Raw genomic sequence first — 20,374 nt, 5'->3', positions numbered from 1 at the left:
CTGACCCCAGCTGACTAAAGGGATATCCCGTACAGTATGATGTCATGATCGGCATGTAAAGCTGGGGGAAGGAGGAGGGAAAGGGGGGACATTTGGAGCGATGGCACTTGTCTCCAAGTAACTGTTACATGTCGTGGAGCCCTGCTGCCCTGGGGCTGGCTGAACACCCATGGGAAGTGGTGAATGAATTCCTTGGTTTGCTTTGATTGCATGCGCAGCTTTTGCTTTGCCTGTTAAACTGCCCTTACCTCAATCTGTGAGTTTTCTCACTTTACTCTTCCAATTCTCTCCCCCCTCCCACTGTAGGGGGAGTGAAAAAGTGGCTGTGTGGGGCTGCGTTGCTGGCCGGGGTGAAACCACTACAATGATATAAACCAGCATCTGTATCATAAACCAGGTGTTTAGATAAAGTCATGGTGACTTCTGAACTCGACCTTCTGTCACAGTCCATCCTCTCACAGCGCCTTTTGCTAGAAACATCTTAAGACTTTAGATGAACCTCAGACAAGCTGGGATCTGTGTTACTGGCAACTGAAGCAGGTGCGAGGGGTTGCAGTACTGCGTCACCTTCCCACTCAGGACCGGCTTCGGCGGGAAGAGGCAATTCCCTCACGCGTTTACAGTTACTGACCGCCACCGGGTGAATGACTAAACGTAACGGACACGCTGGGGCGGGATCACGCGGGAAAGTTGAAGCAGACATCACTGAGGGCCAGGGAGACCCGTCACGCCGCCTGCACCGACCCCCGGCGGGGGGATGGCCCGGGCCGGCCGCCCGCTCGCCTCACCCGGCACCACGGGAGCTCCGGGGCGGCTCGGCAGCCCCGCCACACTCCGCACGGAGGGCGGCGAAAGGACCTCCTGCGGCCCACAGCGGTGGCTGCGGGGTTTTCCCCCGCGGGGGCTGGCAGAGGGGGCGCTGGGGCCGCGGCAGAGATGTGCGGCGCCCTCAGCCCGGCGCGGGGGTGGCTGCGGGGCTGCCCGGCGCGGCGCCTTCCCGCCCGCCCACGGCTCCCCCGCGCCCCCCGCCTCACCGCCGGGCAGCGCCGAGGCGGCGGCGGGAAGGTGGCGCGGCCCCTCGGGGGAGTCCTTTACCTCAGCGTCGCCTTCCTCGGCCCCCCCCGGCCTCGCTCCCCGCCGGGGGGGCCGCCCACCGCCGCTGTCATGGGAAGGGAGGGCGACAAGCGGGAGGGCGGGAAGCGCGGGGCGGGGCGGGAGCGCGGGAGGCGGGAGCGAGGGAGGGAGGAGGGAGGAGGGGGGGGCAGGAGGGCCGCGCCGCCGCCCCGGCCGTCAGCTGTTGCTGGCCGGGCCCTGCGCGCCGGGCGCCGATTGGCCGCCGCGCGGCACCGCCCGGCCCCGATATAAGGCGGCGCGGGCGGGGAAAGAGCTGTCGCGCCCGCGGTGGTGTCGGTGGGTGCTGCGGCGGCGGGCGCGGGCGTCTCGGTGTAAGGACGAAGGGTGGGCGGGCGGGCGGGCAGGCGCCGTGCGGAGCCTGAGAGCTGGGGTGAGGGGGGCTGCGAGCGGGCCGCGGAGGGTCGTGCTGGGGTGGGTCGCGCTGGAGCGGCGGTGGGGCCGCCTGTGCCACCCCGGGCCCGCCCCGCCCCTTCGCCGGCGCCGCCGCGGCTGAGCCGCTCTTTGTGTCTGCGGCGGCGGCTGCGCTCCGGCCCCGCCTCGCTGCCGGGCGGCGCTGGGGCTCCGGCGCTGGGCCCGGCCTGGGGCTCGGCCCGCTCGCCCGGCGCGGCCGCCGCGCTGCAGTCATAAGGCGATGCCTCACAGCTTGTCAGCGGTATCGGAGCGGGCGTGGGCCGGGCCCGCCGCGCTGCCCTCGGCTGGGGCCGAGCCTGGGGCGAGGGGCGGCTCCGCTCCTCCTGCGCCCGGGCTGGGCGCCGCTGCGGGCGTCTGGCCGCGGGCGCTGCCTTTGAACGGACCTGAGGAGCTCGGCACAACTTGAGCCTCTTGCCTTGGTTAGCAGGTGGGTGAGGGGCAGCGGATCGCCCCAGGCTGCCCCTGCCAGGAGCTGGTGGTCCCGTCCTCGTGTAACTCCGGGAAGCCAGGAGCAAGAGGGACTCGCTCGGGATGCAGAGCGTCGGGGGACTGATGTGATCCGTCTCCACAGGGGAGGCCTGCCAGATGAAATCCAAAAGCAGTGTGGCCTTCGCTTTTCTAGTAAGGTGATTGTGAAGTCGAGCGTGGACCCCTGGCCGGGCCTCTGACCCACTGCCCCAGGTACGTGCCAGGCGTCTGAGGGCTGGAGCCGGGCGAAACAGCAGCTTGAATACCAGAAATGTGCGGCTGCTATCGAGCTGCTGTTCGACAAAGCCCTACCTTGAATGTATAAATGGAAAAAAACTTTTTTATTGGCGAACTTGATGTTGCTAGCTCAGCAATTTTTTTACTATGTCAAGAATTAAGCTTTGCCACAGGATATATGCAGAATGTTCCTTCTAGCAACTGAATGTCAGATGTGACCATGTTATCTTACCAGGGCAGATCTCTGGCAGCTCCATGTAGATGAGATACTGACAGGTACACATCTAGAGTATGACATATGCTTTGCCAGCTATGCAGTTGCCTCTGAACGGGGTCTTAACACTAGTTTCTAGTTCTGCATAAAGTGGCTGACATGCCTGATGGCCAGTGACAACGTAAACCTCTTCCATTTACTGTGCTGCTGAAGAGGTCTGCCTGCTCTTGAAATTGTGTTGCTGTGTCTGGGAAACTTCCCAGACTGCTGCTCTCCCCTCTTTTCTGTAAAACATTAACTGCTGTGTGGTTTTAGCTTGGTGTGAAGCTTTAAAAGTGATTCTTGATTAAGTGTAAGGTGCTGCTACGCCTCGTGGAAACGAACTGCTGTTCCAGTCAATGCTGTCAGGTATCAGTTTTCATTCTAGTGTTTCTAAGTTATTTGAATGCTAAGCTGTCTATAACTAATTAGCCACAGAAAAGCCTTTTTTTTTAGCTGCTTTCCCTGCTCTTTTATTCCTCATTACAAGTATAATAAGGGTTGGGAGGAGAAGATGACTTGCATTGGAGGCTTCTACTAAACAGCTCCCTGCTTCTAAAATAGCCTCTGGCTAAGCCCCAGTTTGTGCAAGGTAACTTGGCTTTATCAGAAAGGTGGCATTAACTGGAGTTTAATTAAGAGTAACAGTGACCCCACTTTTTTTGGAAGTGGTGAAGCCTGAGCACTCCTGTATTATAAAGGCCTAACTCCCGATGGCTGGGTAGTCTGGGCGCTGTACATGCTTGTGTGCCAATGGCAAAATTACAGCTGTGTCTTTTGCAGAGATTTTTCCCCTCATCTTTCCTTGGCAATAAGGATGCTCGTGTGGTGAGTATGCAGCAATCCTTAAAAGTGACCTTACCGGCACATAGAGGGGAAGAGCATTTCTTGCAATTAGTAGCATGTCGTGCAAGGTGCTGTTACTTTGTCTCTTAAAGGTTTTAACATGGAGGCTTAATACTTGCACCTTAAATGTAACTGCTCAAGGACTTGGGTGTGTTTGGGTAACTACATGTTTTTTGAAGCATGTTCCTATAGCTTTGGCTCCTATGGTAGCAGTATTTCTTTTCAGAAACAGCATGCAGTCATTAATGATAGCAAACTTAGCAGCAGAATGCCTGTCATCATGAAAAACTCAGTTTAGAAACTAACGCCAGCCTCGCATAGAATTTATCCCCTTGCAGGCTTCTGCAATTTAAACTGTCTTTTCTGTTTGTCCTTTACTAAGAGCTTCTGAATTGGATAATAAAATGTCATGAAATTATGTTCTGAGTAGAAGTTGGTATTAGGCAAAAAAGAAGAGGAGTTATTTATGGAAAGATGTTTTATAGCTGATGTTTTCACTGTTTGATTGCTCTAAGAACTGAGATAGGCTATTTGCAGTTCCCACCAGTGAATCTGACTAATCTTTCTAATGAGTAAATATCCTTAGACGCTTCGATAGCAAGTGTGATGGGAAGGGGTATAGCACTAGAAGTGCCACCAAGTATACATGGATGGTGGGATGGTGTCAGCAATCTTTTTGAAGATCAGGAATTTGCAGCTTTTAATATTCTACAGTACAAGACATGAAAGTTGGTGCTGTTCCTGGTACGCTCGTGGGCTTTTTTAGCTCAGGTATGCTTTAACAGAAAAAAAAGTCTGAAAACTACTTGTAATTTCCATTAGATCAATTTAAAGAGGATCTACAGAATGCTGTATTTCTCCCATCGAGAAATGGATTCTGAAGACAGGTTAATCTTTATTTCAATTGGTTGCTGGTGGGAAGAGCAGTGAGGTTGGAGTTCTGCATCTAGAAAACAACACAGAAACTAAAGGTAGTTCTTACTAGTATAGTTAAAACATGTAAATGTACTGTGCTAAGGATAGAATTAAGACTGCAGGAGAGCTTTAGCTCTAGGTGTACAGTGACCTGAAGCCAGAAAAACAGCAGCATGAACTAGCAACACTGTAGCTTTCAGTAGCAGAACACTGGAACTATCCAAAGCTAATAAAATAATAGTGCTATTGTCCTGGTTACTATCATGCACCGATAGCTAGTTGCTTGTGCCACTTTAAATACATACAGATGCCAAATACCTGACTTTATATAGGGTGCTGGCTCCAGACTCCTTGAGAGGGAAGAAGAGGATATGTGTCTGCAGGAGAAATTATTTCTACATCTAGCTTTATCTCGTTGAGAAGTAGAGTTGAAGTGCTTTGAGAAAGTGACCTTGAATTTTTATCTACTTGTCCTTTTCCTATAAGGTGAATGTCCATGGAATAATCCTTCCAAAGATATGTAGGCTTGTTTTCTCCTACAGTTCTTAGCATTAAGTATGGTGTGGTGCAAAGATGTGAGGAGCTTTCAAAATAGAAGCCGGAAAGTGCTTCTTGATGCAACTTCAATCCCTTTCTGTGCTTAGAGAAAGGGAATTTACAGGGCAGTACATCCAGATTACTGTGCTCTTTTTTGTCCCAGAGATCAAACTGATGCAGATCCCTTGAATTTTTAATTGAATCAAAAAAGCGTTCAGAATTGTAAAGGTGAAAACCTATAGCTTTGGCCAAGAATGATCTTTAAGAGGAATCTGTAAGCTTCTGTCTTGCACTCAGATTTGGACTGGAAATTGTTTAATAAGGGTAAATTGGTCTCATGCATCCTGGAGGTCCTAGTTGTCAGTCTCTAACACTTTCTACTTTGCCATATCAAAGCAAAATCATTTGAGACACAGGAGAGACTAACCCAGCTAGAAGTAACTTTCTAGTGTAAACAGAGTGAGCATGCATGTATAATACCCTGCCTCAAGGACAGGTCCTGCAACTTTCTGTGTATATCTACTACTGTTAACATCTCCATTGTCTTAAAGAGCTGTTCAGTTAGTTGGCGATAATGAATACAAATGAAACCTTAGACTGGAAGGATGAGTCTGATAATGTTCTTAATTGTGTGTAAGGTTAGGAGAATACCTCTGCAAGAGTAGATGATCTCCCAGGTAAGTCTGTCCTCTTGTAAAGGATTCATATGCATTTATTCTAGAAGGAGCTGTCATGACTAAGCTGAGTTGACTTGCTAGAGCAGAGGATAAAAAAGCAAAGCTGTCATACCCAAAGTAATCAGCATGTTCTTCCTGGCCAGCTCTGCACCTTGAAAGTCTCTACTTATGCTCCTGACTGGCATCTGTTGTAGAACTTCATATATTCTAGAAGCATCAGCTGTGTGGGAGCTGCCAGTGACTGGTCACCCACTCACGGAGTGCATATGGGGCCTGCAAGGTTCTTCCCAGTGCCTGCTGAGAAACAAGACTAATGGAGTCATGGGCCTGGCCTTTGTGTAGTTTAATGTCAGGATTTTTCCAAAAAGTGGAAGTTCGGGTTGAATTGCCTCACAGCTTCAAGCAAGCAGTAGCAGTGTTATTAAGCAGTAAAGGTAGTGTTAAACAGAAGTGTCCAAGAACAGCAGACAAGAATTAAGGAAGTACTATGGAGGCCTTCATACAAGGACATGTAGCTCCTTTGTTACCTGAACCTAACATCTAGCTCTTGCTTTCAAACTTGTTTCTTAAGACTGCTGGTGAAGGTTCGTGCCTTGCTAGCTATTATGCTGAGGCCCTTTTGCCTAAAGATCCTGGTGATAGAGGACTGTGACATGCAGTTTCATACCTTGAACAGCTGATGCAGTCTGCTCACTTGAAGTCTGGCAGAGGGGCAGCATTTGCAATACTAATTTCCAGTTTTAAAAGCTATTTTCTAGGCAATGGTAACTGTTTAGTTCTAATGTAAGGTTATGTGCTACACCAAACTGCTGTAGAGAAAGTGCTAGTAGGTTGTCATTGCTGCTAGCAGTTGTGCAAGCTGCAGAACAGGGCTTAATGTGAACATGCAGTGCCTGCCTGAAAAGCAAGGTAAACCATCTTTTATGCTGATGCTGTACTGTTGTGGCTTGATCAAAGAGTGCTGCAGTTCAGACATGCCCTGAGGAAAATGAACTACATGAAAGTCACTCTTAATCACCCTCAGCTGATTGCCCTGTGTTGAATAAGCACTGCAGAACCAAGATGGTAATGACAAACATCATATGCCTCTCTGGCTGCAGTGGGAACATAGCTGTGCTGAGGGTGTGATTAGTTTTGTTTTTCTTACTTGGGCAAAATTGGGTCTGCAGGACTTGGTTGTGTTGGGTATGCTATAAGCTGTTGGTTGTAGCTTACAGGGCTGGAAATGTAGCCAGAAGTGCGTGCAAGTTAGTTCTGTGACACTGGACCTGAATGACACCTGTGCTGACCTTCTCTCTAGTGGATGTGTCCTTGCTGAAATGGCTATGCGACAGTGTGTGTGGGTCTGCCATTTCATGAGATGTCAGGAAATAAACTTGGGTCTCCAGCTTGAGTTCTGTCAGGCAGAGGTACCGCACTGTAATTGCCTTGACTCTTTCATGTTGAAATGCTGGTGAGAATTGAAAGTACAGTAGAGAACGCTCACAATAACCTAACAGTTCTGACTTGGACTGACTTCTGAGGGGTTTGTCTGATGCTGCTATTGCAGCTGAGACTGCAACAAGGATGGTGAGGAAGAGCCTTTCCTGGAAATGTGTGTGGCCCTCCATAGACTGGTGCTTGCAGCAGCCAGAAGATACTCCGGTTATTCTGTTGCTGGTCAGTGGCTACGTGTCAGGTGAAATGCAGATGTCGCAGCACATGCAGCTGACCTTCAAACCACTAGGGACTGTATCTGTTATAGCTGAAATCATAGCACTGAGCGCTAACCTGATCCCTACAGCAGTACAGAATTAGTTCCTGGGTAGGGCTGGCTCTGGTCAAGACTTCAGTGAGTTTGACTTGTTGAAGAGTAAGGGTAAGTTGGAAAGAAAGGGTAATGAATGACTTGCTGTGTCTTATGTCCCAGCTGAAGTGGAGGAAGGTAAAACTAACAGAGTTGTAAACAGTAACTTTGAAATTTAAGGTAAGGCTGACATGACCCCTTTAAATAGTGCTGTGAATTTGGAAGTGGCAGTAGCAAAGGACATTCCCTCTACTTTTTTGTCCTGCCAAAACTGCAGCAGACTAAGGAAGTCTTGAAGCTCTTCTTGTCTCCTAGTTTCTTGCCTGCTGCCTCTGTTCCAATTTCAGCTGCAGTCGTAATGCACTACCTTTCCTTTGTGGTTTGAAAGCCAAGAGGAGCAGAAGTGTAAAATAGCAATTTTCTCCTTGTGTTTTGTTAACTCTTCAATAAATCTAGCTCTACCTGCTTCTTATGAAAAATCCATATAAAGCAACATCTGTTGTTTTTACCAGCTCAATGAACAACCCATTAATTACCTAGTAGTCACCCCTTCTAAACAGAGCGGTGTTACGGACAGGCTTATAGGAATGCATTAGCATTGCAATTACCTCTGCAATTAGCTTACCAATCCTAGAACTCTGAGTATGTAAGAAGGATGTTTGTAAATTAAACTTTAAAAAGGGCCAGACTTCTAAACCCCAGATATACTGTTTCTGTAGGATTCCTTTAGGAAAACTAAAGGTAGCTGAACTGCTACCTTCTTGTGGATGTGAGAGTTCATTCATGATTTAGCATTTCTATTAAATAGTCTTAAATATCTGCACTAAACTGTAACTTCCATACAGTGTGTATGTATCTTGTCTCACCTCCTGTCTCCTAGTAAAAATTGTTACCTCTTAGCAGGCTGACCATGAGCTATTTTGACAAGCATGTCAAGAGCTGAAATAAGTTTAGCTTTCATTTGTGTTAATTTGATCTAGAAACCTGCATCTTTGAAAGCAGTTTGAAGAAATAGCTTAAAATGTGTAAAAATGGTATGAGTGTGAGAAGCTCAAAGTACAATGCAAGAGGGTCATGTGCTGTGGTGAAGGATACCAACGATGAATGTAATGATGCTGAATATGGCGAAACTGCACCACTTCATTAAGTGTCTGGTTTTTCCACTGCAGGAGTTTGAAGATGCAGCAAGCCTTGTAGTGAGGACAGAATTTCCTTAAAGAAGTCAGACAACCTGAAATACTGACCATGTCTATGGATCATAGCCCCACCACTGGAGTGGTGACTGTTATTGTTATTTTGATTGCTATAGCGGCTCTTGGTGCCTTGATACTGGGCTGCTGGTGTTACCTGCGTCTGCAGAGGATCAGCCAGTCTGAAGATGAGGAAAGCATTGTGGGTGAAGGGGAAACCAAAGAGCCCTTTCTTCTGGTGCAGTACTCTGCTAAAGGACCTTGTGTAGAGAGGAAAGCTAAGCTAACTCCAAATGGCACAGAAGTACATAGCTAACCTGGAGCAACACATGTATATGGACTATGCTTATGATATGTGTAACCAACAGAAGAATCTCTATACTGTGAAGAACCTGGTCACAGGCATGCTACTCATCAGAAAACACCGTGATGAGGATTAAATAATCTGCAACTGCATGCACTGAGAAGTTGCACTTTGGATCAACTGTGTATCCTAATTCCTCTATGACAGGAGCTGACTCACCTGGCATAATGTCCATTGCTGGCAGTGGACACAGGGATATACTGGTGTGAAGAGACTACTAACATTTTTTGTTACTTGAATGTTTAGCTGAGCCTATTTTGATGGAGCTACTACTGTAATGTGAACTACTTTACAACTGTGAACTGTAAATAGGCTGCCAGAAGCTTTTTGCTTTGTGTTCCACAGCATATGGGAATAATATGATGCAACTGTGTATAACCCATAAGAGGACTTCTGAATCGCAACTGTAGATGGGGTTCCAGACCTTCAAAACCAAATCTGCAGTTAAAGCTTGCTTTGGCTACTAACTTGAGTGTACAGCCATCAAGTCAGACCTCCTACTCTTAACAGTTTATTGGACTGATGCAGAATACTTCTGAAAAGAAGGTTTAAGCCTTCAGTATTGCTGAGGGAGGAAACAAAGGAGCTAGAAGAAAGGAAGTGATTTCCTTTAGTTGCAGCTATGTGGATTAAGCTTTTGGCTGCTAAAACGGTTCTCTATGTAGCTACTGCAAGGAAACTGCCGTTTTGATGGATTCTGACCTGGGAACTAATGATGGATACTGAACCCTCAAGGATGGTCCAGAAGGTTTCCAGGACTTTGAAGTGGCAGTAGAGCAGGCTGTTCTCTTCTGTAGGTCTGCATGCTGAAACTGCAGAAGTGGTTACTTATTAAAACTGATTAAGTGCAACTAGTATGATATTTTTTTTCCTAGAACCCCCTGTTTGGGTATTTAAGAGTTAGGGTATATGTTAACAGCCTGTTGTAAAAAGGCATTTTAGTCTACAGACAAACCGTAAACTATAGAATTCAGTTAATGTATCTTGTAGATAATGCTCTTGATTTAACTGTTACTACAAGATAAGTTTCAGTCTTTCCTACAAAAACACATGTTGATAGGGGCAAGGGAGATTGCTGGTCAGTTTGTAGTTCTTGGCTAGCAATGGTGAAGGCCTTCCAAATGAGGACATACCTTCCATTTCCTGATCTATGTTATAGTTTAGCTATAGGCACTGTAAAAAGATGTGTTAAATGGGGAGTCCTGTACCTCACAAGGTTTGGGGAGAGAAGGAACAACACTGAGCCACCAATGGCAGCTTACTGTAAATCTGTTTCCTGAGTTAAGCTACAAATAATGAAGTCCAAGTTCTTCAGCTCTATAGGAAGCATTAGACTTGCTTCTTGTCCCTGTATATATGGATTAACTAAGTAACATAGGCCTAGTAAGCTTGCTTGAGAATTCATACCTATATGCAAGACAGTAATGGCCTAGACAAAAAGTCTTGTCCCCTTCTTCTACAGTAAGATGTTGACTTGCATTTTTAGTGCTACACTTTCTTTAATTGAAGGCTATAATTTGAAGCAAAACTAATGCTGTTAGTAGCAAAAAGCTCCTGCCTATTGAGTACAACATGGGGTACAGCTGATAGAGGGCTGTCCTGAGACTTGCATGGATAGCCAGATCCACACACTTCAACTGCTATATTCAGACTTCTTACAAATCAAGGAGAAAAGGATTAATTTAGTAAGACTTTCTTTAGTTTTCAGTAGAGAACAGTTCACACATGGCTCTTGCAGGTTTCAAGACAGTCAGATACCTTGTATACAAAGTGATATGAAGTGCTGAAGTTCTAGAACAGAATAGTTGTAGCAAGATGACTTTGTCCATTCAAGTTCACTGATTACACAGATGAAGTATGTCTATTTGAATTCAGCAAAGAGAATGCAGTGTAAAGGGCAAACTTCAGAAACTATGGAAAAGTACAAGTCAAAGGTCTAACTTCTCTCCTAGTAGCTGTAAGAGAAAGCCAGTGAAAAATAAACTGGTCCTTAGAGGTGCTTGCATCACACTGCTGCCCTAAAAATCAGCATCTTTAATTTAAATGGATAGGTGTTTGCAAGTTAGTGCAATAGTAAAGTGCAGAAAGTGTTTTCCATTATCCTCTTCTCTTTAGATGTGGGTAAGTTCAAGTATACAAAAATATTCCATTTGATTTTTGTTTTTCTAGATCACAGGGGGGAAGAAGTCTTTATTTACAATGAATTTCAATAAAATTTGCATAAATACCTACCCAATACTGCATCATTTGACTTTGTGTAAGCAATCATTCTGTCCTGTTTCCATTACTGTGCTGTGTCTCTATGATATCAATATTGTCAGTCCTTTTTTCCTCTAATGTGGCAGTAGCTGTTGAAATTGATATATCATTAGCTTCAGAAAGCGTTTGCTCTGTCTGAAGTGGTTCTTTAATTTCATCTTTGTTTTGTAGCTTTCCTTCCCTTGCTGCCACCAGGATTCTCAGTAAAGTGTTTTCTTTAAGGAGATTTTCTGATGCATCAGCCAATTCTTGAAGCTTTTCAGCCATTTCTAATAACTCTTGATTCTTCTGGTTGTATGTGGCTTGTAACTGCTTACTGTGGAGCTGCAGAGTCTTGTGCTGCTTTTCCAGTGTGTGTTTTTGCTGCTGTAGTCTGTGTTCCTCTCTCCTAGCTTCAGAAAGCTGTGCTTCAAGCTGCTCATGGGCCTGATGAAGGGCACTAATTTCTGATCTTAACTTCTGAATTTCTCTCTCTAAGTGGGAGATGTGTCCTTGCTGTAGAACTGTCTCCTTATGTAGGCATTCTTTGGTACAGGGCTCTGATAAAGAAAAACTTGAGTGATGTAAAATAAATTTAAGGAGATTGGGAAGGTTAACTGAAAAGTCTTCAGGGAACTTCACACTTTGTTCCTTCCTAGAAAGACATAAGTTCAAATTAAAACAGATAAGTAAGCAATGATAATCTTATTTAAGCATCTGCTGTTCAACTCTAACTTGGTATCCTTGCTTTTTTTGTTTTTTACTTTGTGGGGTTTTTTTAATCAAGAATGGTTAATATAGAAGTTAAGGGAAACCTATAATAAATGTGGAACACAGTATTTTCTTTTGAAGAACTATTTTACCTGTATTCCAGTCTGGGTGCTGTAAGAAACTCTGCACTGGATTGGTATTTATCTGAGACCAAGTTTTCCATCAAATTCCAGGAAGCAAGTTTTACTCCATCCCTATTATGGGTTATGAGCTTTAAGTACACATAGCATCATTGTTGGGCAGGCAGGTGTGATCAGAGCATACTGATATTTAATATTCTCCTTCAGCTTATTAACTAATGTTGTGTTGCTAATTCTACATACATTGTTAGATGTTAAATCCAGATGTATAGAGCTATCAGGTAGGAATTTACTATTTTGAGCCTGTATGTTATCCTGGAATAAGTAGCTTAATGTGTTCCAACATCAGAAGGGTATTGTAAGGAACAGAGGAGAGTTTGCTTTTAAATGGCTAAGCAGTCGCTTTAGTCAGATGCAAGGCCCTTTTTGCTGTCAAAAACTCCAACTATTTTTACTTGTTCCTCTGCTTTGTTCTTATGCCACCAAAGTGATCAAGGAAGCAAATCAAACAAGATAAGTGTTTTTAATTCTGAAGCTCATTATACAGGTGTGAATGCTAAACCCAGCATATGAAAAGGTAGGCCCACTGCTTTCTCCAGCACCATAAACTGTTACTCTTAACCTGACAAGAGGCCAAGCTGCCTCAAGAACCGAATTTCTTCCTCAAGACTACTAACCACCAAAAGACACCTCCAGCTGTGTCACATGTTAAAATTATTGCCCTTTTTTGACCATGTGCATACTTCTATCACAAAACCCAGGAGGCTAAACTGTCCTCTGAGGATCAGGGAACCAACGCTTAACCTTCTCTTTCTGAACCAGTACCATCTTTGACTTCTCACTCAGCGTGTTTCAGTAAAACATGAGTTTGCTGCCTACCGCAGTAGAGCCACTTACTCCAGTATGTTTAACTGGGAAGCTTGCTAATAGTTTGTCACTGTATCATCTTCAGCCTTTGCCAGTCAGAAGCATATTCTCACTTTCATTAAGGAGCTATAAAAACTGAGAAGAAAAGCTTAGTTTATTTCCCCTTGGCTGCCAAATTCATAACCAGGTTTATATGCAGGTATGTAGCATGCATTCAGCCATTGGTTAATTATGCAAGTCAGGAAAAGGACACAGGACAAATCCAAACAAAAGTTATTCCAAAGAAAGCCACATTCAAGTTTAATGCCTTAGTTGACTACTGCTGCTCCTGTACAACACATACTATGGGCAACTCCTATGTCCCCATAATATGTGACTATGTCTCTAAATTGCTTATACTGTGCATCTGGAACAGAGGAGTTATTCAGTGACCAATTACAGCTGCCTCAAAAAATGCTTTCTGTGAAATTAACTCATTAGCATATGAGATATAAACCTGTGCTAATTTCATTTACTGAGAACTACTTACTGTATTTCAGGTAGAAGATAGATGCCATATTTTATCAATAATTTAAGAACTCCAGCCAGATGAGACTCCTGTTCATCAAAAATAAGCTATTTCTGGAAGCGTAAGCAACACAGTTTTTCCTCCCCTGCAGACTTCTGGTGATCTATCAAGTTACTTTTGTAATTACCATCAGCACTTTCTCAGCTGACAATCAGCTCACATACAATTTTAATGAATCATTACATCATTTAGGCAAACAAAAAAAAAAAAGTCTACACTAAGCCAAAACTGACTCATTATACATTGGCAATATTTTACTACATCATCATACATTCTTATTGATCGAAAACACAGTATGTATCAGAAGAGCTAAAAGGCTATTTAAAACAAAAATCAGGAAGTATTAACAGCATGTAGTGAAAAGAATCTGAGAACAGAGTTAATCTGCAAAAACTGTCCTATACGGCAAATGATAAGGAGCTGCACAGAAAGCCTTAATATGCAGCACCTTTATATCCAAAATTAATACAGGACTACTCTAGTAGCGCTACTGATACTACAAATACTATCAAAACCTAGTTTTCTTCATTACCTAGATGCAGCAAAATATAAAACAGACTGGAAAGAAAAAGCAGGAGAGAAAACAATGCCTAACAGTAAGGTACCTTTATGAAACCAGTTAGAACATTACAAAACCAATCTTAATAAAACTATAAAGTCTGTCACTCCAGAGACAGTCTAGAGCTGCTTTATAAAACAGAATAAGGCAGGATAAGTACCTATGAAGAGAAATAGGGTACACCAGACTTTATAGTAACACAGGGAAGATAGTAAATTGTTTCACTGCTCTAAAACCTGCTTGAGCTATGCTTTAAAATAAAATAAATAAAAAGTTTCATTAAGTTCTCTATGACACTCACTCTGTCTGGTTCTGCAAACTAGATCCTTCTTCAAAAGGGGGAGAGGAAGTACCTTAAGTTTCCAAAGAGCATGTTAAGGCTCATTAACAGTAGTCTTAGAACCATAGCCACAACAATATCTGGAAATCAGTTTCTAACTTCTTCCAGCCCTAAAATTAATCACATTAGAATTCAAATGGTTGTTAACGTGGTTAGATCTATTAGATCTTCAGCTTATGCCACTTAACCTAATGGAGTAGAAGACAACAGAATACTACAACTATTTGTCTCAACTGTCAACAGCACCTCATGAAACACACGTGGCTCATCTCAAAATCAAGACTACTCATCTTTAAACCAGCAGCCTGCCACTCAAGCCAGCCAGAACTAATGGACTGTGCAAATCAGAAAGACTGCCAGTGAGAACTGCTGAACTTGACAGGTAACTGGACCAGGGTATTGGCACTGAAGACTGCAGATTTTGCTAAGCAGCATATGCAGGTAACACTGCCATTACGTAGACAGGTACACACCTTGGAACGCCTCTAGCTGAGTTCCTGCTCAATTAACCTAAGGAACAGTGAAGGACTGGAAGCGAGCTGGAGGAATGTGGCAGAGGGAGCCTGAGCTGAGGCTGATTAGCAAGACTTACTGTACAATGTGGGGGAGATGATGAGTTGGAAGTTGGGGTGACTCAGAACTGATATAGATGAAACTATTTCTGTACTGAAATAAAACATCAATTTGGAGTTGCAAAACTTAAGACACAGGTTTAAAGATTTTTTTGGTAGTAACACTGCACAGCACTAATAGTCCGAGTTACCATTTGCTGATGATAGAGGTCTTGAGGGAGAAAGAAATCAACATTTTTATTTTACATTGCAGGTATTTATTATAGTGCTTGTTTTCATTTCCTTTCTATAAAAACTGCAATTGTGTAAGACTGAGTATTGATCTTCTAAAAAAAGGAAAACAAAATCCAAGGTCTAATGCATACAGCATACGTGTAAATGCCAAAAACATAGCTGAAACAATAAATGGAGCACTTTCGAAAGCTTGTGGCTCTATTGCACCTAGTATTTCTTTCTTTCTTGTTCCTCAGCCTGTGAGAGGCTGGATGCACTTTCACTGTGTGTAGTAGCACAAAGCAGAAATGACACATGAGTTTGACACCGGATTTCAGAATTTCTCCCTGCTGCAAAGGAAGAATAGGAAGAGTAGGATTCAGGACCCTTGTATGCCATATCAGGTCCCATCCCAGTCCTAGATGTATTCTCCTGCCCTTTTACATCCCTAACTTTAGGGCTCTTTTTTTCCTGACCCACCCTTTGTGCCTTTCTCTACACCACCCCTTTTGTCTTGCCTTTTTTTTGTTAACCCGTTCATGAATCAATTCCCTTCCTCCACATCAGCCTAGAAATTATTCTCAATTCTAGTTGTCTCCTTGACACTACACTTCCCTGTCCTACAGTCTTTATTTCTTGGCTCTTTCTTTGAGGTCTTAATTGCTATATATAGTTTCACTTCATCAGCATGTACACCTTGTTTTACTGCTGATCGCCTTTGGATATTTCCCTCTGCAGGTGTTAAACTGCTATTGGAGCTTCATTTGTTTTCTGTTTTAAAAAAGCAACACAAGGCTTCTAGAATGCCAACAAATCTGCTGCTACTTTTCTCCTGTGAAAAGTCCAGCACTTGTTACTGAGTCAGAATGAAACTCAAAATATTTTGGCAATACACACAAATTCCCATGATGTAATTCTACAGTATGTAAAAGTAATGCTGTGTTATTCTATTTTTTTAAAATAATTGCTAAAAAAATAGAAAAAATAATACATTTATGCCCAAATGAAATAGTGAAGTAATAAGTGTTGTTTTAAGAAAGAAAGAAATATTTCAAAACCCACAGTTTTAGTTTACACAGGAAGTTCTTACAGAGAATTACTTTCAGGCATAGCTTTCACCTCATATACTGCATATTTGAAATATGCATAGTTTAGAAAAAAGAATTTAAAGAAAAATCTTATGCTTAACAAACACTGCAGAAGGACATCTCAATAAAAGCCCTGAAGTATTTGCAGTAGTTTTTCTAGCCATATAACATGACAGTCTTCCAATAACTTTTATGGAATTTCCAAACAATTTTGAGAACATTTTCATTTTTAGCACATTTTCTTACTGTGTCATACTTCTGCTTCTTCAACTACCTTTTTTCACTCCATCCCGTATTCTCTTTCTACTTGATCATAACATTCATAATGGTTGTTGGGTTTTTTTGCTTCATATTCTCTTACAGCAACACAATCATGTCACCAAACAAGACTAATGATATCACAAAAGCAGCAAAAAGAAATCTATATTCTGATTTTATCAGGAATGAAAACATCTCTTATTTAATGTAAATTTTACACACTAAAATTTCTTTTATTATGAAACTTCTTTCAATACAAAAGGGAACTTAGCTGACAAATATAAAACAGGAAAATTTAACCCTTATTTTTCTTAAATCCAGACAAGATATGAACTATCTATATATATAAAATGGCATTTCTACACTATGTAAAAATTAAGGATTTTGCTTCTCCTTTAGAGGCCAGAAGTACTTCAAGTCCTCCTCTCTGCTGCTGTTAGACTAGTTCTTCACTGATAGAACACTTCCACGATTTATACAGATTGTCAAAGAATCTGATCTCCAAAATACAGGTACAACTAGACACACATATATTCCCCCAAAAGCCAAACATAAGAACAATGAAAAAACCGCAACCTGAAAGAACTTCAGTTTGAGTGATGAACACTCTGAAGTCCCTCTGATTGTTACATTCATTCTACTGCAGAGGAATGATGGAGAAATAAAAATTCACAGATTAGGGCCCCTGTAGTATTTCCAAAGGATCCATAAGCCCTCATTTAGAAAGCATTTGCATAGCAAGCAAATCCTTGCATTTTACTGCAAGAATCCATTATAATATTCTTTGAGATGTCTCTTAGATTATCCAGTTAGAAGTGATTAGGTACAAGTTGCTAGATCTACATTGCACCACCACCTACATCATTTGTCCCCCTTTTCCCCCTCCTGCAGTCACTCATTAATTTATTTGGACCATGCCAAAATAATAATTTTAAGTACAACCAAATAATAAAATTAACTGAAGAATAAGGTTAGTAATACTGTTGTTCATAAAGAGAGAATTACAAACAATTAAATAATGACCTTTGGAGAGAACATTCACTATCTGCATATTGTCAGCTATCCATGTCTGCTGGGTGTGTTTTTTTGTTGTTGTTGTTTTTCTAAAATTAGAATATGCATAAAGCACAAATGCATGTATGGAAATTAATTACTGTTTGTTTTTTTCCTCTACTAAGACATGTAACAAGATAATTACTGTAACTTAGTAAAATGAAAACTAAATCCCCACAGGGAAAATAATTACATTACCTCTGCTGAGGAAAAAATAAAATGGTTGGGAGACGGTCTGTCATAAATTCCCATGGAAGGTCATTCCGAGTGATATCAATTCTGTTAAGAAAAGACAAACTGATGAAGAGAACAGGCAGATGAACAATCTGTATTTTCTTGTAAAACGCCATTTTCATGTAAAACTAGTGACTGGGAAGAAGGAAATGCAAGCGTCTGTAAAAGTAAGTTTAAATGTGTTATGCCAAAAATATGTTGCGCATATGAGTCAGCAGAATTAATTACCAATATTGAAGATGATGAATCTCTGTTTAACAAGTATCTGTGTGGGGGGGGTTATTCTGGAAAAGTATGTACAGTATTACAACTGCTCTAACTCAGCAATTAAATTGCACAGTCACTCATTACACACACATCTTCATTATGTACACACCTCCCTTCTCTGAAACAAACAGATCTGCCTAACAGTTTCAACACAAGACTGAAGATTTTTCTATTCATTAATTTGTCCCTCAAAGCACAACTCTGAGTATTTTCCCCTCACATAGTTTTGGGAGTAAGTTACTTTGCTTCTTCCAAGGACAAGAACATTCTTAAAGGCACAATTTTTTCTAAAACTCTACATAGAAAAGAACACAAGATTTTGTAAATGAAATACTTGTTCAATTGCTTGTTATGCTTTCTGCTGCATTTTTAGGTTTTCTTTGATTACAAATATAATTTCATTATAGAAAAAAACCACAGATCATCACATCAGTAATAATGCAATAAAAATAATGCAACAAATGAGAGAACTTCAAAGTCTGGAAACAGAATGGATGTAGATTTGAGAGTAGCATTGCATCTGTGGGAATAAAGCACCAACTACAAGCAGGTGGTAACTTCAAATTTTTACTTCAGGTTTTTTTCCTATACATCTCATGCTGCCTCCTGGAGCAAGTTCAGTCAGAATGAAACAAGGACACAGTCAGAACAGATGTTTTAAGTACTGATGTATTATTAAATACATGAACAAGAATGTTTGGGTTGCACTAAAACGTTAAAAACGCTGGAAATGACAATTTTGGTTTTGTTTTACCTTGATCTCCAATTTTTCTTGCTCTCATTCATCCTTTCCTCTTCCCCCATCCTACAGGGGACGGGAGGTGGGGGGAAGTGAGCGAGCAGCTGCGTGGTGCTTTGCTGCCCATCAGTCAGCCAACATACATATTGTTGCAGGTTATCTCAAACAATTTCTCCAATACAGTACTACAGGATACTATTATTTGCTACAAATTACCAGACAGAGGGGTAAAAATTATTTTCTGCTGCTGTTTTATTGACTCAGTTCCTGAAATTAGGAAGCTTCAAGGTTAATTGCACTATTTAAAAATTCATTTTAATTAAACTGAACAACTAATACAGTGAGATTGAAAACCACTGAATTTATAGAAAACTGAATAATGCATTAAAAAAGAAATGAAGTAGCTGACATTCGCATCTAATATTGCAATATTGTACAGAGAAAAGTAGTAATTATTTTCTAGGCTGATGACCTCAGCGAACTTATATTTTCTAGAGAGATGCAATTAGAATCTTTTTTACCTTGCCACAGTGAAATTATCTGGAGGCAAAAGCCGAGCAAGTTGAATAAAGATATGATTAAGAGAAGCACAGAATCCACACCACTGTGCATAATAGAGCAGCAAGACATTCTGAAAATGAAATGGAGAAGAGTTTGATTATCTGTTGTAGTTAATCTGCAGTAAGGGAGGACTAGTCTTCACAACATCACCAACTTGGACCCCTTAAATTGTGAAAGGAAGCTATATCCTAATGTTAATAAACCTTATTATGCGTTACTTACTGATGCCCTCTGTCTACTGAATTAACACACAAAAACTCCGGGCATTCTCTTTCCATAAAGACAAAAGGAAGAGGATTATTTAGATTATTTAGGAATCATCCCTAAAATGGTGAAAATGCACCAAACTTCACTACGCTTCCCAAAATTCTTTTGTAATCTTAAATCCCTATGCATCTAACAATGACCGTGTACTTAACATGGGAGGGGAAGATGGTGTCTAGACTTCTGCTTTTTGTGTCTAACTAGCAAAGCAGGCATTAGGGCTGCTGAAAACCAGTTATTGGAGATGCATACCTTCACTGAAAAGATCTGGAAAACAATGGATATTAATACTTACTATCACATATTTAAGGAATCAAAGTAATTAACTACTCTTTTGGACGACATCTTAGAAAAAGCAATTTCATGGCATACAGTTGGAAAACTTTTACCTGTCAGAGTTTTGGTTTTCCTTCTGTGTGCTTTCAAATAATGCCTTAGGTTTAAAAGCTTCTAATTTTTTCCCCCGTTATGTCTACTCTGTAATAATTCTAAACTTTTTCAAAGTGTTTAAAAAAATGAAAATATTATAGAGAAAAAAAAAGCTGTGGCATATTTATTCCCTTTGAGGTATGAAACACAGAAATCAGAATGTTCTTCAGTGTCACCTCAAACCCTACGTATTGAGCATGCGCTCCTGGCTACAGTGGCAGAAAGGAAAATGAAAAAAACCTAACCACCAAGTCACAGGCACTTTTCTTTTAAAAAAATTAAAATCTGTATCTCAATCACACAGGAAAAAAATCCCACACCTTCTCCTCCCACAAAAACCCCAAAACTAAACAAACTTTGAACAGCTGCACTGACTTTTTGATTATTTTAACACTAGAACAGCTTTTGCAGATTTACTTAAGATCACACTCTTCCCAATTCCTTTTAAAAAACAC

The 20,374-nt window shown here is 41.9% G+C and overlaps 2 protein-coding genes across 9 annotated transcripts in view; one reads left to right on the top strand and one right to left on the bottom strand.

The window, feature by feature from the left end:
• Positions 1 to 1,294: 1,294 nt before the first annotated feature.
• Positions 1,295 to 9,669, top strand: SNN (stannin). Of its 4 annotated transcripts, XM_040589718.1 has the most exons (4): positions 1,357 to 1,445; positions 1,973 to 2,226; positions 3,287 to 3,331; positions 8,434 to 9,669. In XM_040589718.1, the coding sequence occupies exon 4, from the start codon at positions 8,510 to 8,512 to the stop codon at positions 8,768 to 8,770; it is 261 nt and encodes an 86-aa protein (XP_040445652.1). In that variant the 5' UTR covers positions 1,357 to 1,445; positions 1,973 to 2,226; positions 3,287 to 3,331; positions 8,434 to 8,509; the 3' UTR covers positions 8,771 to 9,669. The 4 variants fall into 4 exon arrangements, with proteins under 4 accessions (XP_040445650.1, XP_040445652.1, XP_040445649.1 ...); XM_040589716.1 differs by lacking the exon at positions 3,287 to 3,331 and having other exon boundaries at positions 1,295 to 1,410; XM_040589715.1 differs by lacking the exon at positions 3,287 to 3,331 and having other exon boundaries at positions 1,373 to 1,445; positions 1,970 to 2,226.
• TXNDC11 (thioredoxin domain containing 11) overlaps positions 4,162 to 20,374 on the bottom strand; it is a 41,322-nt gene continuing 25,109 nt past the window's right edge. For 3 of the 5 annotated variants that reach the window (XM_040589706.1, XM_040589710.1, XM_040589711.1), the window contains 3 exons: positions 19,187 to 19,296; positions 17,624 to 17,704; positions 10,496 to 11,711 (listed from right to left, as the gene is read on the bottom strand). In XM_040589706.1, the coding sequence (XP_040445640.1) occupies positions 11,084 to 11,711; positions 17,624 to 17,704; positions 19,187 to 19,296 (819 nt within the window). In that variant the 3' untranslated portion in view covers positions 10,496 to 11,083. Of the gene's footprint in view, positions 5,556 to 10,495; positions 11,712 to 17,623; positions 17,705 to 19,186; positions 19,297 to 20,374 lie in introns of those variants that run through there. The other 2 variants (XM_040589708.1, XM_040589709.1) reach the window with 2 other exon arrangements.

The sequence above is a fragment of the Falco naumanni genome, chromosome 4 (genome assembly GCF_017639655.2).
Source record: "Falco naumanni isolate bFalNau1 chromosome 4, bFalNau1.pat, whole genome shotgun sequence".
Classification (NCBI taxonomy): domain Eukaryota; kingdom Metazoa; phylum Chordata; class Aves; order Falconiformes; family Falconidae; genus Falco; species Falco naumanni.
The sequence above is the reverse complement of the archived record's forward strand: the minus strand, read 5'-3'. Positions and strand labels throughout refer to the sequence as shown.